Genomic DNA, 24355 nt, shown 5'->3' on the forward strand with positions numbered 1-24355 from the left:
ATCTTTGCTAATCAAAGTGATTCACTTTACTCAAATACATTGAAAGTTTAAGATCTCCGTACACTGGAAGTTGTCTAGACATAAATGGTTCTATATTAGGAAGTGGAATAGGTGGGTCATGCATCACTTCTTTTGTCCACTAGATTTTAGTACACCACTGATAAATGTCATAGTGGGGACCTAACCTCTTGTCACTTGCCTGAGACTTCTGCTGTGCCATTTATTATTGAATTTCCGTGGATATTGTCATGGCCGACGCATTTGAAATTTGATTTATTTGGATGTCATCCTGACTTTTTGACCAAAAGATAAACTAAAGGTTACATTTTTGCTTTGCCCCCAACTACTTGTTTAGTTTTGTTTTGACCCCTCAAGTTATGAAAATTATAGAATTTGTTCCTTCCAATCAAGAATACATAATTGTTTTTCTAATTACCTTGTTTTGAAATATTTGAAATTATTGTCTATAATTTACACAAAATGTTGAATGTGAAGTAAAATAATATTTTTATCTAATTTTTTAGTTGGCATCAGTAATTTTTATCCAAATCTTAAGAAAGGAGTGCAATTATAAATGAAGAATTCTCTGAGGGATGCAAGTATAATTTCTATAGTGTTTTAGACGATGGTATAATTTCACAATTTCAAAGGGAAGGGCTATTTCAAAGGGCGTAAGTGTAATCAACCCTTTTTTCAATGAAATTTTGATGAATATTGGTGGTGTGTGTTACATATGATGCACACTAATGATGGTGTGCGGTGGAATAGATTTTGTCAAAGTGTGCAGTGCAGTAGTACGTAGAAAGTCTTTGATTCAGGAATTGTTAGTAGACTGAAAATCGAATAAAAGCATATTATCCTTGATTGAAATTAAAATTTTGCGTATGTTCGCTCTGCTAAATATAACATATCAAAGCTTAAAAAAGAAAGTTATACACATCTGATCTTTGGTGTAATTATACCCCTTAATTTTATTTTTTATTTAACTTAATAATATATAAAAGAATACTTTTTTCTATAATTAATAATAAAGGGCATAATGATTTTAACAAAAATTTAATGTTGTTAGTTTCAAATAACGGAGAGGGGCGCGTATGCTATATTTAAAAAAAAAGAAGAAGAGATTTTTTTGCCTATATTCTGTAGGGAATTTCGTAGCTGAGTTTTCAAAAATAAGGGAATTTTATGTAATTTCAGCAATTTTTTTTTTATTGTGTTAGCAATTTCAGCCATTTCTTTTTTATTGTGTTACAAGTTTTGCACCTAGGGGTGTTTATGTGATTAGTAAATGTTAGAAGAGTTGTCACGGTAATGTTCTGGGGAAGAGCAATATGACCTCACAAAAAATTTTATTTATTATATCAATTTTTAATTTAAATCTAAATTTCATAACATTCTATTTTTTTAATCTTTACAAAATTTCAAATTAAAACCTTCATATTAATTAATGAATTTTAAATGAGCATAGTTGTCCATCGATGTTTGACGTTTTCTAAGGGTGATGATTAATCATGCAAAAAACAGAGGTGATTCGTAGACGAGCATTTACTTGAACAAAGTGTTCTTAAGATTAGTTGAAACTGGTGAAAGGAGTATTAAATTGTGAATTGAGTAGTCTCATGATCAAGTTCAAGAGTGAAGATAGTGACTTTTCAAAAGTTGCTTAGCGAAAAATCTTTGAAGTGTGCAGTGGAATAGTAACGTAGAAAGTCTTTGATTCAGGAGTTCTTAATAGGCTGACTATTACAACTATTGTACAAGGCGAGTTGCCTTCACTTTTTCCCTTCGTCTTTACAATTTCCCCCCCCCCCCCCCCCCCCACACACACAAAGGAAAAAGAAAGAAAAGAAAACTGAAAAATTTGAGATTGATTTGGTAAAAAGATATTGGGAAAATAATTTGTTTATTACTCTAAGTTTTTCTGTTGTTAATTGTAATTCTTTAAATTTATTCGTTTTAGTCTTAGTTTGATAACTTTTAAATTTTAATTCTTTGATAATTTTGGACAATTTTTCCTTTACACAGTTTTTCAAGAGCAATTTTAGCCCATATATATTTATTCATTTTGCATATCGTAGTGAATGCTCGTCTAGAATGGTACAAGAGTCTAGGTTTTATTTGTTTATATTATACTTAGAGCATTATAGGATGGACTATTAGTATTTAGCATCAAAAGGGCAAAAAAGTCAAATTAGGCTAAATGATCAAGTTTACGCAAAATTGATAGATAAAGAATTAGATCTAATATTGTCAAAAATAAATTTAGATCAAAATTATAGGACGAAATCTTTTTCCCAAACATATTTGGTTGATCAAGCTCAATTTGATTAGTGAAAATAACAAAATAGGTTTGAAAATATCAAACTATTAAGTTCTAGTCATATTTGATTTAATTAAAATTTGTTCGAGCTCAATTTAATCGTTACTTAAGTTGAACTTAAATATAAGTTTTAATTTTGGATAATAATTCAGACAATTTTAAACAATATTATGTATGACCTGACTTTATTTACTTACATTCCTAATTTTGAACACAGATATAAAGGAAAATTAAAAGTTGTCATAAAATATAAATATAAAAGAAAATTAAAAGTTTGCATAAATTGCATTAATGAAATAACGGAGGATATATAAGGTAATTGACATTTTGCACCCTTGAATATAGTGCTTTTGTCATTTGCAGTTTAAAATTATAAAAATAGCATTTTGAGGCTAAGTCGCATGTTTGGTCCCACAAGAAGGATTAGTGCCTTTTTTGTCCCATAATTTACGAAAATTCGTTTTTTCTCCCAAAATATTAAGAAAAATTATAAAGTTGATCCTGTTAGCAATTTTTTGTTAATTTTAATAGAAAGTTGCAAATTGCCATTAGTTTGTCAACTGACTTATTTTTTTTTATCTTACTGCACATGGGGTGATGAATTGGAAGGAAATCTACCGCCAAACTCCTCTCTCTCCCTTTTTTTGTAATTTCTTTGTTTCTGTGTGTTTTGATAACAATTTTTAATGTAAGAAATTAAAATAGGAATATCTCGACCTGTTTTTCTTATATAAAAACGTTGTGATGTTGTGCCTAAAATGAAATTGCAGGAAATATAGACTGATGCAAAAAAGGAGTATGTGTGAATTTCAATATTATCTGTAAAACAGAATAACATGCTCAGTAGATGATGGAAGAAAGGTCTAATAGATTCTATGTGTTTTTTGGGGCTTTGAAGAGGGGGTTTTAGATCTGGTTGTAGGCTTATAATTAGGGTTGATGGGTGTTATTTGAAGAGGCCGCAAGGGCGTATTTTATTGACTGCAATTGAAGCAGGTTCCAATAATAACTTATTCCCTATTGCTCATACAGTTGTGAATAAAGAATGTAGGAAGAGTTGTGAGCGGTTTCTTATAGTCTTAAAGCATAATCAGAATATTGTGAGGGAATATGAATTTACTTTATATAATCGAAATAAAGTGATTGATACAAAGTATGCAAATTATATTATTGTACCGAAAATATAATTTTTACATATAAATTAAGGTTAATTATACTTAGATCTGTCTGAAAATGAGAAATTACACTTTTCACCAAAGAGTTTCAAAAATTATACTTACACTCAATTCGAAAAATTCACTGTTTACACTTGACCCCCTTCTGTTAGAGTTCAAAAAAAAAAATGCTAATATTAGAAAAAAAAACATAAATTTCTAGTTGTACCCATCATCCAACATCCAATGTAATATTTTTATCCTTGTAAGAGGATAAATTTAATATAAATAAAGCTAAAGGGTATAGTTTTAATAAAATATTGCTCCAAAGTTATAGACATCGGATATAAAGTAGCTATAATGACAAAACTAGTCGTATTTTGGTGCATTTTTTTTAGTTCCTATACATGGAGCAAATACTTCATCTAGTGTTTCAATAAATATATGCAACAATGATTTTCACCACACACCATCTAGATGAAATACAAAAAAGTACAAAAAAATGACTATTTTTTAATTTATAAAGAACTACTTTTATCCAATGAGTATAATTTGGGAATAGCTTTTTATCACAACTGCACCCATTTGATATATATATATATATATATATATATTATATTTATCTCTTTATAAGTATAAAAATATTACATAGAAATATTAAATGAGATAAAAAATTGAAAATTTATATAAATTTATTGTTGACATCGGCATCTTCCATTCAAACCCTAACAGAAGGGGATTGGTGAAAATATGGAGGAGGTGAAGTGCAATTTTAAAACTTTTTTGAGAGAAAGTGTAATTTTATATTTTTACATAAATTAATATGGAATTCTCACTAAAAGAAATTTAACATTTATTATGGGTAATTGCCATAACTAAAATCAAATAACTATAGTAAATAGTCATTGACCATAGCCATGCAATACTTATTGACCGTGATTTTTACGAGTATGGCTAAAACATAAAACATTTGTCAGTCAGGCCAAAAATAGTTTCCATAGTGGATAATGTAAACTTTTATATTATTTTTATTTAACTGTAATTAATAATAATTATTTGTCACAATTTTAATTCATAGCTAATAAATTGTAGCCAATAATAGATTCTTTTTCTAGTGGTTTGGCCAACTTGCTCATATCTACAACCAACAGTTGATGATTCTTCGCCAAATATGCCAAATTTTTAGCCAAACTTTCAGCCAAAATGCTGATGGTTCTTATCTTGAATTTTTTTGTCTATGTTCTACACATTCTAATTAGCTAGATTAATTAACTATAAATGAACTTACTTTCCATACAAAATGGATTTTTCAACCAAATTGCAAACACATGCAACCAATAGTTGATGGTTCTCTACTTAGGTGACTTGAATTTTTGGTGCGTTCTCTACCCCATCTCTTCTATATCATTTGCATGACTCTAATGTCGATCTCCTCCTGGGCATTACCATGCATAGCTCCAGTAGTAGCCTTTGTCTACAAAACACTCTACGGACAGCAACCCAAACGAAGCCTTCCACCAGCTCCAAAGTCATGGCCTATAATTGGTAATCTAAGCCTGGTTGGTTCAATCCCTTCACTTTCTATCCCAAAACTATGGTGAAATAATGCAACTAAGGTTTGCCATAGTACCAGTTTTCGTTGCATCGTCACCTGAGTTAGCCAAACAGTTCTTAAGTGTACACGATACGGCCTTTGCCTCCAGTCCTGCACTTTCTGCTGGTAAATACACTAGCTACAATTACTCGGACTTGACTTGGGCTCCTTCCGGCCTGTATTGGCGACAGACACGTAAAATTCTCTCGACGCAGGTGTTCAATGCTAAAAAACTTGACTCTTTTGAGCATATTCGTGTGGAGGAGGGGCGTAATTTCATCTCCCATCTACGTTCCCTCTCAGGGAAGCCGGTCGTACTTAGAGACCATTTGTCACGTTTTTCTGTATCAAATATAAGCAGGGTGGTATTTAGCAGCAAATACTTTAGTACTGAATCTGCAGATGAGAAAGCCATTATGAAGGTGGATGAATTGCGAGGGATGCTGGACGAATGGCTCTTTCTCGGTGGTGGTTTTAATATCAGGGACTGCACGCCGTGGCTGAGTTCTCTTGATCTGCAGGGGTATGTTAAGAGAATGAGGGCCTTGTCCAAGAAACTTGATAGTTTTTACAGCTTTGTGCTTGATGATCACCTAACTAGGAAGGCTGCAAGCAGAGTTCATACCAGAAGATGTGCTAGACTCACTGTTGCAGCTGGCTGAGGATTCTAATCATGAAATTAAACTCCAGCATGTCAAGGCATTAGCATAGGTAACAATTCTGTGGAATTGGCATTTTTTTTTTACTCATAATTTAGGCCAATACAGTTTCAGTACTATTACTTACTGAACTTTTAAAAGTACTCTCATAACTTGCAAAACGTTTCAATTCCAGTCCTCCTGCTATTTTCCTTAGAAAATTGACAGAAAATATCACATGCAAGCCACGTGGCCATTATCTTTTCAGAATGGAAGGAAACGACCACCTGACTTAAAGTTTTTTTTTTTCCATCAATTTCTAAGAAAAGTTGGTAGAAAGACTAAAAGTGAGAATTTTTTAGAGTTATGGGACTATTATTGTGGATTCCTTAAACAATGGAACTAAAATTGTACATAATCTAAGATAAAATGCTATTCCTCTTACCAATTTCTCATTTTGAGGCTCAATTTCTTGCCTGGTTTCTTGATAATATATTTTTACATACTGGAATTCTTGGAAGATAAGCAGGGCTTGAATGGCCTACCTGAAAGTGTTTCAGTCTTTTGATACTTACAGAACTTACTAGTTGGCGCAGCTACTACAGTCGAATGGATTATTCGTGAAATTCTTAGGCATCCACGGACCATTGAAAAAGGCAATAGAAGAGCTTGACCGGGTAATGGGAAGATTTCTCAACCCTACATAGATGCAATACATAATGGAGTCAATGAGATTACATCCACTTGCTACACTTTTAGCCCCCATTATGCAATGGAGGACTATAAAGTTGCAGGCTACGACGTTGCCAAGGGAACGACTGTTATCATCAACACATGGAGCTTAGGGAGGGACCCGAACTCATGGGATTCGCCTTTGGAGTTCTTGCGAGAGAGATTTCTGAACAAAGACGTTTATATTACGGGAAGTAATTTTGCCATGTTGCCATTTTGGATCAGGCCGGAGGAGATGCCCTGGATATGATCTTGGGCTCAAGATTGTCCTAACTACGTTGGCTAATTTGCTGCATGGATTTCAGTAGAAATTGATCAAGGGTATGAAACCTGAAGATGTAAGTCTGGAGGAAGTTTATGCCCTCACTACACATTCTAAAGAGCCTCTTACCATCATCATGGAACCTACACTTCTAGACCATCTTTACTAAATGAATTTTCGGTTTGATCAATGTAAATGTGGTCAAGATGCAAGAAGAACTACGTTAAAGATCTTATACTTTTGACCATTGATCATGTAGTAGTTTCTTCATTTTGAATAAGGAATTGCCTTAAAAACTTACATTTAGTTGTGGAAATTTGTTCTTTGAAGTCATGAAATTATAGTCCATTATGCAAGTAAAAAGTTGCTCATTTGATGAGTCCACCCGAGATTTTTTGGGCAAAAATTTTCTGCAAGTATTAAAATCAAGACCTGCAAAAAGCACATTAATACTCCGACACTTAAGAAGTCAATAACCGGTGATCGAAATAATATCGAAAATAAAGAGCATAGTAACGAGTGGTCAATTAAGTCCCAAAATGCTTAAACAACTGCGTTATCATGCGTGCAAGTTTTTGGAGATGTGTAATCCTCTATCATGGAGAGAGAAACCCTTTCTATAGCCCCCCCTCTCCCCTCTGGTTAAAAGTGTCCAGTCCCCCTACTACTCAAGAGAGTGGTTGCGGGTGTGAATAGGCTCCAACTACCAGAGTTCTTCGCCTTATTGGGCTGGGACTTCTAACTATTTAGGGGACTTTGTTCTCCATGCGAGTAGGACTCCTCCCTTAGTAAGGCCCCCACATGCGCGCGCTCTAGCCTTGTGACATGCACACACTGCGTGCGCAATGCAGCACTGAACGCGACTGCGCACGGCCCCGCCATGCCGAAATCGTTCCGACCACGACGGCCTGCCTTTTTTTATTTTTCTTAATGTTTAATATAATTGGTGTTAATTTTTGCTTTAAATGGTTAAATATGATTTTTCCATGCAACTTAATTCCAATTAAATTTTTGAAAAATATTGCGTAAATTAAATTTAATATTAAAATGTTCAAATATTTTTGGAAATTCTTAGATATTTTTCATAACTTTTTGAGTATTTAATATGATTTAATGGTTAATATATTTGGAAAGATATTGGATTTTCAAAAATGATCGAAAATATTTTCATTAGATTAAATTATTTTGGAGCGTGCAAAACTTTAATTTAATCTAAAATAAAGTATTCATTAATCGATTAAAAACCTAGTTATTGACATAAGTTTGCATATATGATATTAGATATCACGTTGATACGTATGATACATTTTTAATATGTGGTATCTGAAATGCTATGTGATTTATCGATGAGATAAATAAATTAGGATGATCATAAAGCCCACAACTAATGCGATTGGATTTTTAGGCCTACGTGGGTCATTTATTCTTCTTCTCTGTTGTTTTTAGCGTTGTACATTCTTTTTTTATCCTCCTTCTAATGCACGCAGAAACTATATGTCACAATGATTAATAACAGTTTAAAAAAAAAACAAAATTAAAATCTCCATGTGTTTTAAAAATTCAGCAAAAAAAATTCCTTGTGATTCGAAAATAGACGAAATAGTCCTTTGTGTTCTAAAAACTCAAACCCACTCTCCCTTTTTCCTGACCAAAGTTATAATCATTTGACCTTTATACCCTTTCATTGACTGACTTATATTATATATAAAATTGAAATTATTTACAAAAAATAATATAATTAATAAAATATTTAACATAAATAATAATTTAAATTAATTATTTAATTAATTTATAAATTATAATTAGTATAATCGCTTACGATTATATTCATGTACATGCCTAAATTTAAAAAAATAAAATTTAGTATATTATTCTTTTTAATATACTATTTTAATTATTTTGGTATTTATATGTAATATAAATATATTTTTCAAAAAATTAGAAATAAAAAGTAATAATGTATATTAATATGTATAAAAAATATATTTTTATTTTTTTGGTATTGTTAAAAAAATTTGAAATAAAAAATAATAATGTATAATTTTTATAACGTAATAAATTTAAATATAATTTATTTAATATTTTTAATTATATAATATTTAAACTTGTTAATTGTATAATTTCTATAACTAATTAATATCCATATTCGTAGAGATATTTAAATTTTGTGCTAGATTTTAATTTAATTTATTAAACATTAAAAAAATTATATAATTTTTTGTATATTTAAACAAAATATTTTTTAATCTTTTTAGAGAGATGAAAATAAAAAAAAATACTCAAAATAAGTTAAAAATAAATAAAAAAAATATCGAAAAACTATTATATAGTCATATAAGGGCATTTTAATTATAATGACAACAAAAAAAATATGCAAGAGCGCCAAAACAATCCCCCAAGTCGCACCAGTCGCACGTGCGATCCACGCTCCGTTAAATTTTGACGGCAAGAGGTTTTTTTTGTAGAAATTTATAAAATAGGAGAGAGATTTTTTGCGAATTTTCAAATTATACTTTATTTTTTTGTTAATTTAACAAAATAAAAGGGATAAAATGAAATTTAGCCTATAAAAAGAGTAATTTGACAGAAAATAATGTGCAGTTTTCACCACAAAGTTCCAAATTATAGCGTGACACATCTGCTCCATTGTCGTCGAACATAAAGAGAGAGAGAACAGAGAGAGAGAACTCACAACCGAATACAATTGACAGCAAAAGCCAACTCCGCTGGCTCGCCACCGCTAGTTGACTCAGGGAAGAGATCAAATTTACTGCTCGCGCTTTTGCCAAGGTATTTCTTGTCCCTCTTGAAGATCAATATAAATATGCCACTAAATTTCTGCTTATGATCCTAAATTAAGATTGAAAGAAGGAAAACGTTGAACTGATCCATGATATACGATTCCAAAGCTGTCGGCTGTTTCGAATGTCTCTCGAAATTCATTGTTTTGATTTGGGTTTTAGTATTGCTTTTGATGGATGGTATGTGTGTCAAACCCATGGATACTGGCATTGGACGAAGTATATTAGATCTAAATTAGACGAAGTTGCTGATGTAAAGTCCGTACAAAATTAAGGTATTCTGATAGGTGTCAGTGTTCTTTGGGATTCAGATGTTTTTTTTTTCTTCTACTTTCTCAATGATCGATCAGTTTCACCTTAAGTATATTAAGTTTTTAATTAATGCAGTGAAAAGAGTTGGATTTCGCGGCACATTTACCCTATATTTACAATCTTATATGCTTTAGTCTGTTTCTCGAATGTCTAGAGCTGTGGTTGATAGCGTCAGTGATAATATGTTCTGGTCTGGGTGATTGTTTATGGTGGTGGAAGAGGAAATTAGGGATCTATATAGAATGGTAAAAACTGTAGAAGGTCTTCAATAGTAGAGTCCTTTATGGCTCTTTTGTTTAATGTTGCGAGGAAGGCAAGAGGTTTTGGCTTGGCTTTTTAGATAACAAAAATGCATAACGATTAAACAGATTGGGAATACAGGGAGTGGGTAGTTGCATTTTGCTTTGGTACCTTAGTTACTGGTGATAGGTAACTTCCTTACTCCTCAATTATGTTTTTGATTCTAAAAAGTGCAAAAGGAAAGCTCTACTAGATGTGAGGGTAGCCATGAGCTGGCCTTGGGAGGTTTTTTCAATCCTCTCCTTTTGTTGTGTACGAACACTGCAGGCAAGTCACACCATCATCAGGTTTCCATGCTTAAGTCTTTCAAAAAGGTAGTGCTTGCAGTAGAATGCATCATTAGTTTTACATACTGTACAATGTTACCAAAATTTCTAGTTGATCATGGTGGAGATGTAGGTTTGTGCATTTCTGTTTAGAACTTACACATAGGCATAAGTTAATTATAATGACAAGTCATTATGCAATATGTAGAAATTACCTAGCTGCTTGATTGCCTGACACTTCATGACACTTTCACTTTAAACATAGTTGCCAAAGAACAAGGAGAAGACTTACTATGATTTCGGCCAGGCTTCTCCAAGTGTAGTCTATGTGGTGTTGTTTGATTATTTTGGTCAAGAAAATCATGAAATTGAGAAATATAGAATGTAGGGTAGTGGGATTAGTTTTGTTGCAAGCGAGGTTTGGTCCCCTGATATACCTTAACTGTTTTTCCCTTAAACAAAATTTTGAAACTAAATCAATAAAACTTCAGGGGTGAAGAATAGAATTGGAGACAATTGAAGAACTTCACTCATCTTTTTGAAGTTAATAACATTCTCATTGGATGAAGCATCTTTGAATTATTCATAGATAGTCTGGAAGATGAAACTTTCTAGATGACTTGGTATATTTAATAAAATATAATTTACACTTTAAGATGTATATATATATATATATATATATAAATATATATAACAATCCAACCATTTCTCAGTTTTGAGTACCATTTGATTTTGAAAAATTGGACTATCGTCTTTTGTTACCACTTAAAAGAGAGTGAATTTTGTTTCTGATGATTAAAAAGGTGTGAAGAGTTTACACCTATCAAATGTGGAATGTGGATAAGCACTTATCTGATTCTATTTATTTTTTTTTGAAAAAAAATGGATAAGCAATTATATTCTTTCGAGCTATTTCCTCTCTCAAACAGGCCAACTTTTCCCACCATGAAAACTACTATAAACCCTTCATGAATTCCACCTCCAAATCCCAAAACTTTCTTCCCAGAAAGATTTCTCATAATCCCATCATTCAAACTCACGGCTGTAGCTCCATTTTCGACTTCAAGAAGATCTGTGGCAGTGAAATGCAGCAAAAAATGGAAGCAGTGGAAATGAGAATGGAGGCAGTTTGAAAGAGATGCCGTTGGGTATGGTGGACGAGAGAGTCGACGAACTTTTGAACAAAGAAGAGTACCGGAGTTTGTTAGATGCAAGAAATTGAGGGCAAGCTTATGAAGGATTATAGTAACAGCTCGAATCAAGAGATTGCACAGAGTTGCTTGTTGAATAAGAGAGTGGAGTGTGGAACTCATATTAAGGATTTATTTGGAATTTTGCATTATAAATTTATATCCCACATTGTTATCATCTTGACAATACGAATGAGTCAAAGATGGATTAAGAATTCTTACCTAATCCTATCCTACATCTAATGTTGGGTTATCCTACCTCACATTTTTCCCATACAGCAAAGTAAATGGGGCCTTAAGGTTTAATTTTATTGTTCTCATATTTGAAGAAATATTGCAGGAAATTCGTATATGATTCAAATTTAAATCATCATAAGCACCTGAATGATTTGTGATGTTTTCTGTGATAATTTAAGTTGTTACTGACTTTTGGCAATTTTTGGACAAGCATGCATGGGTTACTCCAGAATTAAGCTGTTTTGACATTTCTTCACTGTGTTGCTTCTCTATGTCTGCGCCTTCTGTCTTGCTCTCTCTTATTATGCTTACCTTTCTGGGAGAAATTCTGGTGATCTGTTGTGTCTACAAAATTAGTTGGTGTGGTCTAATTCTAGTTCCTTACTATAGAAAAAGTTGAATTTGGATGGGCCATCTTCAGATGCTGGTAAACTTTTTCAATGTATTACATAGAGGAGAAAACAATAAAAAAGATTATAGTTTTCAGGGCAAAATCCTTCTTACAAAATACTAAGAACCGGATTATGTTAACAAGAAAAAGCTCATAGAGGAAGGCGACTATGGCCTAGAAAGGCTGGCTGGGATCATAAAGAAAGTATTTTCTGTGAGTGATGGATGGATAGACTTCAATGAAAAGCAACTCATTAATTTTTTGTAGTTAATTCATGGGACCTATGCTTGTTGAGACTCAAGCAGAGAATTATGTAATATGTATTCTTCTGTTATGAAATATTCTTAGAAAGAAAATTGTGAGTTGTTCATCTCACAACTTACAAAGTGAAGGTGCAATTGGAAGTACTAATAGACAAGTATTTGTTTTGGGCTTCATGATATGCACACTTTGCCTGTTAATTTTTGGTCTTGCCATAACTTTATCATGGTACTCTGACATTTTATGCATCTTCAAAGTATTTGTGGCTAGCACACCCTTCAAAGATGAACTGTTTAAGGGTGTTCTTAGGGAGTGTCGTCAAATTGTTAGCTTGATGTTGACATCTTATAACAGAAAGTATTTGAATATAGTGCCGAAGGAACTTCTGTCTCAAAAGAAATTACTGCATTGGCTAAGGTTCCACTTAACAAGAGATATGATAATTAAAGTTTGGATACTCCTTTTAGCCATTCTTTTAGTAAGCCATGAATGCTAACTACTGAGTGCATCCTTGCACTGGATCTATTTGGATCCACTTCATACTTCTTTTTTGGGATTGTGATGTTTAAATTAAGTGCATAGTGGCTTATTTTGGTTCATTATAATTCTTTTTGATGTTGGGATAGTCGAAATTCAGTTGGCTCTTTGAGCTTGAGGTGCTTCAGTTTAGGAATTTTTGTTTGGTTGAAAGCACTACACTTGCAGATGCAGAGAATAGAAGTCTTGTAGATTGTTTATGTTCTGGAAATGATCAGTTTGCCATTGACTGCTTTCAAATTTTCTATTTCATGCTCTTTCTTTTTCATTTTCATTGAGTAATTAGACCAAGAAACATGTAAATTTTCTTATAGGCCACCTAGTAAAAAGATGAAATAAAATGAGGTGGGTTTACGGTACTCATCCAATTTTATGTTAATTAGGATGATTCATAATGGGGCTGTGCGCTATAATGTTGCCCATAAATGCTGCGTGCTTGCATTTTTTGTTTCATGTGTAAAAGAAGAATAAGCAAATAATAAGACAAGAGGTTGACACAGTAATTTGTTTGTGAGTTATAATTGTTTCTCATATTCTTTTTAATGAGGTACTCGTATGTTTAACAACCGAGTGGATAGTAGTACCAGTCTACTTCTGAGTAATATTGTAACACAAGGGTACTGGTAGTTGATTAGTGTATAACATAAATAAACTTTTTTTTTCCAGCCACAAAATTTGACAAGATGTCAGGACAGAGCCAGCGCTTGAATGTTGTTCCTACTGTTACAATGCTTGGAGTAATGAAAGCCCGACTTGTTGGGGCTACGAGAGGCCATGCATTGCTCAAGAAGAAGAGTGATGCTCTGACTGTGCAGTTTCGGCAGATTCTCAAGAAGATTGTATCAACAAAGGAATCAATGGGAGATATCATGAAAACTTCCTCCTTTGCCCTTACTGAAGCAAAATATGTTGCCGGTGAGAACATCAAGCACATTGTACAGGAAAATGTCCAAAGTGCGGCACTCAAGGTTCGATCACATCAAGAAAATGTTGCTGGTGTGAAGCTTCCCAAATTTGAATATTTCATTGATGGAGAGACTAAGAATGACTTGACGGGACTGGCAAGAGGAGGCCAGCAGATTCAAGCATGCCGTGCGGCATATGTGAAATCTATTGAGCTGCTTGTTGAGCTTGCTACTCTTCAGACATCATTCTTGACCCTTGATGAAGCAATCAAGACGACAAATCGCAGGGTCAATGCCCTGGAGAATGTTGTGAAGCCACGACTAGAGAATACAATAACTTACATCAAAGGAGAATTGGATGAGTTGGAAAGAGAGGATTTCTTTAGACTAAAAAAGATTCAAGGTTACAAGAGGAGAGAGGTCGAGAAGCAGCGTGAAGCTGCAAAGGCATATGCAGAAGAGCAGCTCGCTGAGGATATCGCTTTGAAGAGGGGTATTTCCATCAGTTCAGCTCATGACATGTTATCCCACACGACACAGAAAGACGAGGACATAATCTTTTGAAATGGAGGTTAGTTTGATTTGTTCAATTACAGTGTGTGACTTTGCTCCATTCCTTGTTTTATTTCAGAAGACCATAACTTATCTGGTGGAAAGGATATATTTATTGGAATAAGAACCATGTGTATTCTTGTATTTATTTATCCATCTATACACCTGGTGATCATGATAATTTTGCTGGTTCAGGATTTCCTGATTTATGTCGAACTGCTTCTTTTGACAGCTCAACGATGTAATTGAATCATATATTCTCCATCCAAGTTTTATTTAACTATTTTTATTATAGTGTAGTAACAAAGGTATAAGTTTGTCTGCTGCTGTTCCTTTGAAAGTCATATTGCAAGTGCAGTTTGCCTCTTTAGGGTCCTCAGCATCTTGTGCAGAATCTGAAGATGTCTGTAGACGACCTCTGCTTGAGTGATTGGTGAGCTTAGAATTTGGTAGGAAAAGGACTATCTTATCTAGAACTGAAACAAGATAGGGGTGGGAGGTGTAAAGCATAAGGATGGTGATGTGGTGGTGCTGCCGCGAGATGGTTGGTTGCCGGCAGTGGGATCTTAGGGTGGAGATTTGTCATCAGATAGAAACAGGGCAATCATATACAATTAAAATTTATATTTCCCAATATTCTTAAAGTAATGTATTTCTGGTATCAAAGTGGTGGAAAGATTTGTCAAATCAAATTAAGCTACCTCAGGTCACAAACTTTTGTCCATTGATAACTTCTACTCTCTTTCTTCCATACCTATTTTTAAAGGACTGAAGGTGGTGGTTCAATAAAGTTAATGCAGCGCATTGTCGAAAAAGATAGATGAATTACTCTGTGAAAATTATATTCTTAATATACTACCTATACCCTCTATTCAAATTGCAAATAATTATAAATCTATACCAAAGACTTTGCAATCAACATATAAATAATTACAAAGCCTATACTAAAACGACAATAGAAATGATTATCTTCTGGCATTACAAGTGAGAGAAACAGAATGTGAAATTCTGGGATTGCAAAGGGAGATAGACACTCACCTTCTACACCTTCCAGTTTTAGTTAGCTAGCTGATGATCAATACTGTCATAATCGTCTACCAGTTCTGTGCTTGCTCTACGGCTGGCGGTATCTCTTGCTCTAGTTTTTGCTTTATCTCCTGCACAAGCGGTGGCTCTTTCTCATGATCGGATTCCTTCACGTAATAGGTTGCAACACCACAGTAAAACAATAGGTTGACGAAGCATACATAACCTAACAACGCATAATACGTTCCCAAGCTACTCGTGTCTAAATCATCGCTAAACAAGCCACCGAAAACTAAGATCACCAGTAAGCTGAGGAAATTTCCAATGTTGAGTGAAAATTGAGTGAATGATGGCCCATAATTACTGAATGATTTAGGAACTATTGCATAAAACATTTCCTCCATCCCTCCAAACACTAACCCTTCCATAAGCCCCAGCAAGAAGAACTGAGGAACTAGCCAGAAAACGGTGATGGAAACGTCGAGGTTCACATACTTCTGCAGCCTATAATTCTCGACCCTCCAAGCAACTATACAACATATTGGTGAAGCGGCCATTCCTGCACCGATTACTCTAAGAATAACATCCCGAGGAACTTTCTCACCCCAATAGTACAGAAGCAGTGATTCACAAATACGTGAGACTACGAAGCTCGTAGAACTTTTAACTATCACAAAAATAACTACAGGCACATTGGAAATTCGGCCAAGATGTGTGTCCATGTAGTTCACTTGTTCATAGAAGAAAGTGTTTCCGGTGGCCTGTAATAGACCGTAAACGAGGAACGTAATCCATAGTGGGATCATAGAGAGCAACCTCTTCACTTCCTGCACATCTTCAACCTCCCAGAGTCTACCTTTCCTTATTTGTTCTTCCCAACTAGGCGATGGTTCCACGATAGAAGCTTTATCTAAGCATCTGCATTGAACGTTAGTGTTCCATTACTTTTTACATAAACTGGATCAATCAAATCACATGTCGAAAACTAACAAGGTAGGAAGGGGAAACAAGGATTATACCTCAATATCGGAATGACATTTCCAGAAGGCGTATGGCTGAGTTTTCTCTTTGATATTGCTGCATACACGACTTGAAACGCATCATTTAGCCTGCTTTTATAAGTAGGCGGTCTACGCTTATAAAACGCTATGCCGGCTAAGAACCACAGAAAGGCGGCCACCATAGCAATTGTTGATACCTTTGAGAGCTTGATCCATGAAGTATTTGCAAACACATAAACAGATGCACATATACCTAAAATATAAGCGGAACGCCACCATATTTTTCTACGACTCTGTACTTGATCCTCGTCTTGAGATGACCTCTCTGTCCTAAACTGATCAGCAAGAAATTCTTTCAGCGGAACTTCTCGCCCTGCTCGGCCTAAAGCCACCAGTACCACTGAAACATACAGTAACTGCAGCTGAACATTAGTTAGACGCCAAGCCGCAAAAAACAACAGCATCAACCCCTACAAAAAGAGGATACATCGTAGTTAAGGGATCCTCTGCCTTTGGCCTTTCGGAGAAATTCACTTTCGCTCCCCTAAGTTATTGTTCATTAACTCACTTTCGATACCATATGTGTCGATCTCATCAATTTTGAGTCCTCAAGTTTTCTTAACATGATTAAAAGTTAGTCCTGACCGTTAGTTGAGCCCTTTCGTTAGTTTAAATGGTCAATAATACTCGTATTACTAATTTTAATTATTTTAAGAAAACTTCGAAATTAAAATTGATGAAGTCTGAACATTGAGTTTCGAAAGTGATTCAATAACTAATTTTGGGAACCAAATGTAAAATTATCCCATAGTCTGTATCAGATTGACCCCTCTAACATCACAATATCAACAATTTGAATATCAAATTATTTTCAACACATAAACAACTAAATAATATTTTATTTAAGTGTTACTATTATTATACTAATGAAGTCCTTTTTTTTTCTTTAAAAAAAATTATTTTTGAGTATTTTCCTTCATGAAGGCTTCACATTAAAGTGTTTTCTTTTATTTATGTTTTATTTAATATATGTAATATCTATTTTCTGAATATAATATGTTACACTTTTTTGTATTGATTTAAACTTACAATATAAAGTAAATCGCTACAATTTTCTTTTTCCCAAATATGTTTCTTTATATAAACTTTCCTATTTTGAAAAACTCTTTATATTTTTATTCTAATACATATGAATATTGTATATATTTATTAGTACAATACGGTATTGATATTATATATTTATTTAAATTTATATAAAATAGATGAGTAAATAATATAGTTGGTCCGTTAAGTTTGTATTAAAATCACTTTAGTTCCTTAAATTCATATTTATTAACTTTATAATACCTAAATTTTAAATTTTGTCTCCGTTTGTTCCCTCTGATCAATTTTGGGGCAAAAGTATGGGCAAAATATAATTTTTTAGAGGGTAAAATGATCAATTTAAGTTTTATTTTCTCACTTTAGTTCCTTAATTTTATAAAACTATCAAATTAATCCTTATATTAGATGAAAAAAGAACTTTGTTATATTTTTATATGTTAAATTTGATATAATTATTTTTAGTTGCTTAAATTTATAAAATTATCTAATTTTTTCTAGTATTTTTGATAAATTGCATATGGGATTCTTCATTACAAGATGTGGTAAATTTATAGACAAGTCAACAAATATTTTTAATGTAGAAAATACTAGGAAAAGAATTGTTTATCCTTAGATGCGAACTAACAATTTTTGTTTGAAATTACGAAAATATATAACACGTGATTATAGATGTTATAATTTGTACAAAATAAAATTTGTATGTTTCTGGACATTAAATTTTATAAAAAGTTATATGAAATTATGCACATGAAATTCATCAAAGAATCTATTTCAAATTACATTCCATCAACTTTTTGTTCGAAATTCACATTTAACAAATGTTTTTAAAATTTAACTTTTTTAGAATTATTTTTAACTCAAAAACTTAAACATTACTTAATTTTTTTATTAGATATGTATAATTTTGTAAACTATAAGAAAAAAAAATTCATTCTTTTATTAATGCATAAAGTTGCTTTCGTTCATTTACACCGAACTTTCAATATTAGGGAGTACTATGTAAAGAGTTGCTCGAAATTACAATGACATCTTTTAAAGTTAAGTAAAAATATATATATATATATATATATTTTAATAAAATTACAGCTATATCTTCTGAAGCAATAGTTGGAATTACAACTACACCCCATATTCAAATGCAAAACTTACTAAACATTACACTTACACCCTTCAGGAGGTATAGTGATAATTTTGTAAAACGCAGGAGGTGTTTGTGTAATTTGACATAACCTTAAGGGGTGTCAATATAATTTACTCAAAGATTTAAGTGTTACACCACTATTATAGTACGTGGAGAAAATGATAAACTCAGTGTAATCTTTAACATTATAAGCAAAAGATAGGGTTACATGTATTTTTTGTCCAATAATTTAGTTCATTTGACATTTTTGTCTTTTAATTTTTTAGAGTAGTACTTTTTATTCTTCAACTTTTTAATTTCCAGTCTTTTCTTTTGCCGGAGTTACCTGTTTCTCAAGAAAAATGCATGTGCATTTGAAAATTAGGGCTATTATTCATATTGGCTCATTTTTGCCAGTATTTTTGTTTTGTAACTTTTTAAGGTAATATTTTAGCCTGCATCTTTTTAATTTCACAATTTCAGTTCTTTTTTTTTTCATCGGAGTTCATCCTCCTTACCGGTAAAGGTGAATGCTGATGAAAACAAAAGTTGAAATCGTGAAAATTAAAGAAAAATACACGATCAAAATATTATTTTAAAATCTTAAAGTACAAAAACGCCAAATGACATAATTTACCGAACCAAATGCATTTAACCTCAAAATATAGCATGCATATTCCTTAGACGCATAGCAAGAGTTGCACTCACAGTGATATAAGCCATAGTCGTGCAGACTATTGCCAGAAATGGACCCAAATAAGCGTCGGATGCATAAGCAACAACCAGTACTAGAAACGCCGTTATCCCATCTTGCACGTTCACAATAGAAGCAGCTTTCGGCAAATGCAACCAGTTGTCGTCGGTCAGATGCGTGATCAGGATCGCGATCAGTGCGTACTCAACCCAACCATGAACAAATATTAAAACTGTACAACAAAAACGATCACGTCATCTAAAAGTTTAATCAGGACAAGCCTTGACATCGTTGGGCTGACGATGATCACAGTACCCGAGATGAAAGGAGCGGCCTTGCGGAAGGCGACATAGTATTTTAACCACTCGGTCGCAGTGGCTTTCGACTCGAGAAGTTTTGCAGGGATGTGCTGAAACCACATGGGAACCATATTCTGCATCGCAGTGGAAGGCACCGATTAGATATCCACCAGGGTGACAAATTGGTGCTAGAAAAAGCAGTCAATCTTGGGCTTCACACTACCATGAGGTGAGGTGATGAAAAACGAGACGTTTACAGTGGTATATTTGTTATTAGTCCCTTCAAAACATATAAAATTATATTTTTTAAGAAAAATATTTTTAAAATTATATTTACATCCTTTTTTAAATACTTCGGTTACAATTATACTCCTTTGGTTAGAGTTTTAGATGGCATGTGTCCGTGAAAAATTAACTGAACTTTCGATTTTATCTCTCATTATTTTAAAGTTTTTAGGGATAATTGCACTTTCCTTCCCTAAAGTTTAGTGTAATTGCATGTAAACTTATTGTAGTTTAGAAAATTATATTTAGTACCACTGATATTTGCTTCTATCTAACAAATAAGTACCATAGTTAGTCAAAATTCACGGAATTTGGTAATATTAACAAAAAATTAGTTAAAAACTCATTTTTTTCTGATTGACTTATTGCTGATTTATTGCAGATGAAATAAATCTTTCTATGACCAGATAACAAAGAGCCGTAGCAAATATTATTGACCACGGTCAGACAACAGTTGTTGGTTGTGGGTTTTGCGAGGGTGGCTAAAACATTTTTAATGGCTAAAAGTCAAGGCAAAATACTTAAGCAAGGTAAATAATGTTTTTATGGTGAAAAAGCTGATTTTTTGCATCGATTTTATTTAATTATAGTTAAAAGTAGTCATTTACCATGGTTATTAGCCATAACCACTAATATTGTAGCTAATAGTAATTTTTTTCAAGTGTACATACACAGATTTTCCTAATATAGTATTGAATAAATTACAGCAGACTTTTCTAAAATTTATCTTATTTATAAATATTTCTCATATTTTAAAAAAATTATAAATAACCTTTATGAAATTATAAATATTTTCATAATCACCCCTCGTGATTGTCCATTGTAGGGAGGTATTTCTTAGAATATTTATAATTTTAGGGAGGTTTTAAAACAACTCGTTAAAATTTATCGAGTCATTATAGGTAACAATATGAGGATTTCATAACTTCAATTGATTAACAAATGCAGTAAGTTTAGAAGGACTGTAACTGGAATTATAAAAGTTCCTTGAGCAAAAGTATAATTTTTCATTCTTGAGGGAGTTAAGCTGTAATTATATACTTTAATTTTTTCAATAAAAATATTAATTAGGTCGACCGTTATGTCACTCTTATAGTATATAGATTTTAATATTTAATTTTTTTAATCCAAATTAAGTTCAAAATCCTCATTTTTATTCTTTATTATTATTATTTTTTTGTTAAAAGCCCCCGCCTTTACGAAGGATCCCTACTCATGTATTAAAAATTCAAGTCAAATAATGTCAACACAATATATAAATATATATATTTATTAAAGAGCATTATTTTAATATCTTCAATTTTCATAAGGGTTCGTTTTCTTTATTTATTTTCTCTCTCTTTTCAACTTTTCAATTCTCTCTCTTCTCGACTTTCACATCTTTGTCTTTTACCAACAATTTTTCATAACTTTCTTCTATTTTTTTAATTAATATATACATTTTTAAAATAATTTAATTTTTAAATTTAACTTTACACACATATTTGAGATACCTTAGCTCAATATTTTATTGCAGAGATATTGAATTCAAAATTTATTAACAACGTGTGGGAGTGAGTTAAAAAAACGATATTCTACAAAAGGGACCATTGATATCTTCCTTGACAATTATTCTAACATTATGTGTAAAGTAAGAGGACCACAGTTAAAGTATGTCAGTACGACAATACTTCTCTTAGGTGCTACAAAAAGAAACCATTCATATGTTTCACGCTTTAAAATGAGGTGAGCCAACAAGGAAGCTTTTACACCAATGCTATATTTGTTGTTACGCCTCCTCCACAAATAGAAAATCATAATTTTTACAAAGGGGTAATTACATTTTCTTTTTACGAGGGTTTATGTATAATTACACTAAATTTTAGGAAACGAAAGTGTAACGATTCCTTTTAAAAAATATAAAATAAAAATTATATTTTCATTTTTTGAATATTCTATTTATACTAATGATGTCTTATCCCAATGGTTAAGACTATGATTGAGGTCTCATGAATAAGTTCGAGTCTCATTGCATGTGCAGAAACTTATTTCAGTGTATTGGTTGAATTGAGGTATATGTTGCTCGATATATCGAGATGAATTATTATAATTTATTTATCGTTATTAATAAAAAAAAAAAGAAATACTCTATCTATAATTATCTCCCTATGACTAGAGGTTTGGGCCGATGATGTTGATGTCAGAAAAAATTAAGTAAACATTTAATTTTATTCCTCATCCTCCAAGGTCAGTACATTTATTGACTATATTGCCCTTCATAATGTTTTGAAATTTATAGGGATGTAAACATGAGCTCATATAATTACAAGGAAGTAAATTAAATATATTATAAAGTATTTACCTTAGAAAAATAGTTGTTTTCTAGGTTTTCTATTTTGCTTATATAAGAGTAAGATTAAGGTTTTCGTGCATATATCAAATAAAAATATTTTGTTCAAACATATATATTTTTTAATGTCAAATTTCTTAAAAAAATGTCTACAAAAAATAGTATGAAAAATAAATGATTGAGAACATATGTAGAATGATAGTTATAAAATTTCAAATCACAAATATCCGACACAAGCTCGAAAAGTGATCCATGATATAAACCTAAGCGTTTAATATGGACACGAACACGACCTAGAGGGGTAGTTGAAGAAATCTAAAAACGTCATCACAACCCAAGAAAAAAGAGGCGCAAGGTCGATCTTATTTATGTGAAAAAGATTCTGAAAAATCAAGCAGTACAATTGAGCTCTGTTCATGTTAAATAATCGATGAAGAAGAAGAACTTAACTACCTAACTCATGCTAACCACTTCTAACTACAAGCATGCTGAGTCACCTACCACGTGTGCTGCTGTAATTATAAGCAAAAAAGGAAAAACGTTACTCTCACCAAGTGTCTTCTTCAACCTCCTTCTTCATCTACTGCTGTTGTGAGCTTGTGCTTGCTGGCTGCAGCTGTCTATCTTAACATCCCCCCCCCACCCCAAGATGGACTTGGGGAAAATAGCTCAAACCCATCTTGGACAACAAACCAGAGAAGACAAAGGCAGGGAGGAGCTTTGTGAATATATCTGCTAGTTGGGAGCGACTGGAAATTGGAGAAGGGAGGAGGAAACTAGATTTGAAGTGATAACGGATCAAGTGACAGTCGATTTCAAGGTGTTAGGTGCGCTCGTGGAAGACGGGATTAGCCACAATGTGAAGGAAAGTTTGATTATCACAATAAAGAGGAATTAGAGTAGAAATAGGAACATGAAAATCCTGGAGCATGTAAGAAATCCAGCAAAGTTCACAGGCAGTGGCCCCAAGACTGAGATACTCCGCCTCAGCTGTGGAGCGAGCAACGGTGGTATATTTTTTTATTTTCCATGAAATGAGAGAGTGGCCCAGAAAGATGCAGTAACCTGTTAAGGAGCTTATGGAGTCGACACAATTCGCCCAATCAGCATCACAGTACCCCTTGAGCTGAAAAGAGGAAGAAACAGGGAAGAAAATGCCCTGGTCTGAATGGCTTTTAAGGTAGCGCACCAAATGCAAAGTTGCGTCCATGTGATCTTGCCTGGGATCATTGACAAATTGGCTAAGTTGCTGGGCAGCGAAGGATACATCAGGGCGAGTAAAGCCAAGTTTTTTGAAATATAATTCTGTGTAATAATGATTTTTTTTTTGGAGTAAATTGGTTAAAATTATATTTTACATTAATCAACAATCAATATTGATACCCTGATAAATAATTTTTCTCAAGCGCAGCTAAAGTGGCAGACCACCAAACAGTCTAGCAAGGTTTAATCCATCTATTTATACCAACTTGGCAGGCTCAAAAGCACAATCCAGCAAGACGACTCAGTAGATAACGGGGACAATACATCATACGTACTTTTGCCATCGTGAGACTAGGCATGACAAAAGAGTCGAGCCATGGAGAACTCTAAGGTAAGACGATAATTTCTACTCCTCCAGAATCGCATAAATCCTTGCTCACAATTGATTGTATAGCTCGCGAGTCGGCTCGGTTTGGACTCGAGTCAAACTCAAATTTTTTGAGCTCGAGCCCAAAATACTCTATTCGAAAGCTTGCGAGTTTTTTTATTTTTTTTTATATTCTTTATTTTTAAGTAGTAATTTTTTAATTGATGTGGGAACAACTTAATTCATTCATTTGTAATTCATTTCCTAAATTTATTGATACTACTAAATAGAAGTGGAAAATAAATTAACAGAAAAAAAAATTAAACTAAAATTTTGTAATTTGAAGATGCAAAAGTAAAAAAAAGAAAATCACAACACTGACGTTATCAACACCCTTTATAATATTTAAATATTACATATACTTCCCATATGGTCAATGGTAAAATAGTCTTTTGAAAAACGACAGTAAGAGTTA

The 24355-nt window shown here is 32.8% G+C and overlaps 3 protein-coding genes, 1 long non-coding RNA gene and 1 pseudogene across 4 annotated transcripts in view; 3 read left to right on the top strand and 2 right to left on the bottom strand.

Annotated features, from left to right (window-relative positions):
- LOC105164312 overlaps nucleotides 1-244 on the bottom strand; it is a gene marked incomplete in the record, with an annotated part of 3351 nt that extends 3107 nt beyond the window's left edge. The window contains 1 exon segment of the mRNA XM_011082933.2: nucleotides 1-244.
- LOC105164436 lies at nucleotides 4783-7050 on the top strand (annotated as a pseudogene).
- On the top strand, nucleotides 9277-14737 carry LOC105164314 (V-type proton ATPase subunit D-like). Its single transcript, XM_011082934.2, has 2 exons — nucleotides 9277-9490; nucleotides 13662-14737. Exon 2 carries the CDS (start codon nucleotides 13679-13681, stop codon nucleotides 14462-14464), a length of 786 nt encoding a protein of 261 aa, XP_011081236.1. The 5' UTR covers nucleotides 9277-9490; nucleotides 13662-13678; the 3' UTR covers nucleotides 14465-14737.
- On the bottom strand, nucleotides 15416-19839 carry LOC105164437 (protein NRT1/ PTR FAMILY 5.6). Its single transcript, XM_011083088.2, has 4 exons — nucleotides 19713-19839; nucleotides 19412-19629; nucleotides 16498-16949; nucleotides 15416-16396 (listed from the first exon to the last, which is right to left on the bottom strand). The coding sequence occupies exons 1-4, from the start codon at nucleotides 19834-19836 to the stop codon at nucleotides 15547-15549; spliced, it is 1644 nt and encodes a 547-aa protein (XP_011081390.1). The 5' UTR covers nucleotides 19837-19839; the 3' UTR covers nucleotides 15416-15546.
- On the top strand, nucleotides 22664-23916 carry LOC110012183. The gene is made up of 2 exons (XR_002287346.1): nucleotides 22664-23619; nucleotides 23722-23916. It is a non-coding gene; the product is annotated as an uncharacterized LOC110012183 (long non-coding RNA).

This window comes from Sesamum indicum, linkage group LG6 (assembly GCF_000512975.1).
Source record: "Sesamum indicum cultivar Zhongzhi No. 13 linkage group LG6, S_indicum_v1.0, whole genome shotgun sequence".
Lineage (NCBI taxonomy): Eukaryota > Viridiplantae > Streptophyta > Magnoliopsida > Lamiales > Pedaliaceae > Sesamum > Sesamum indicum.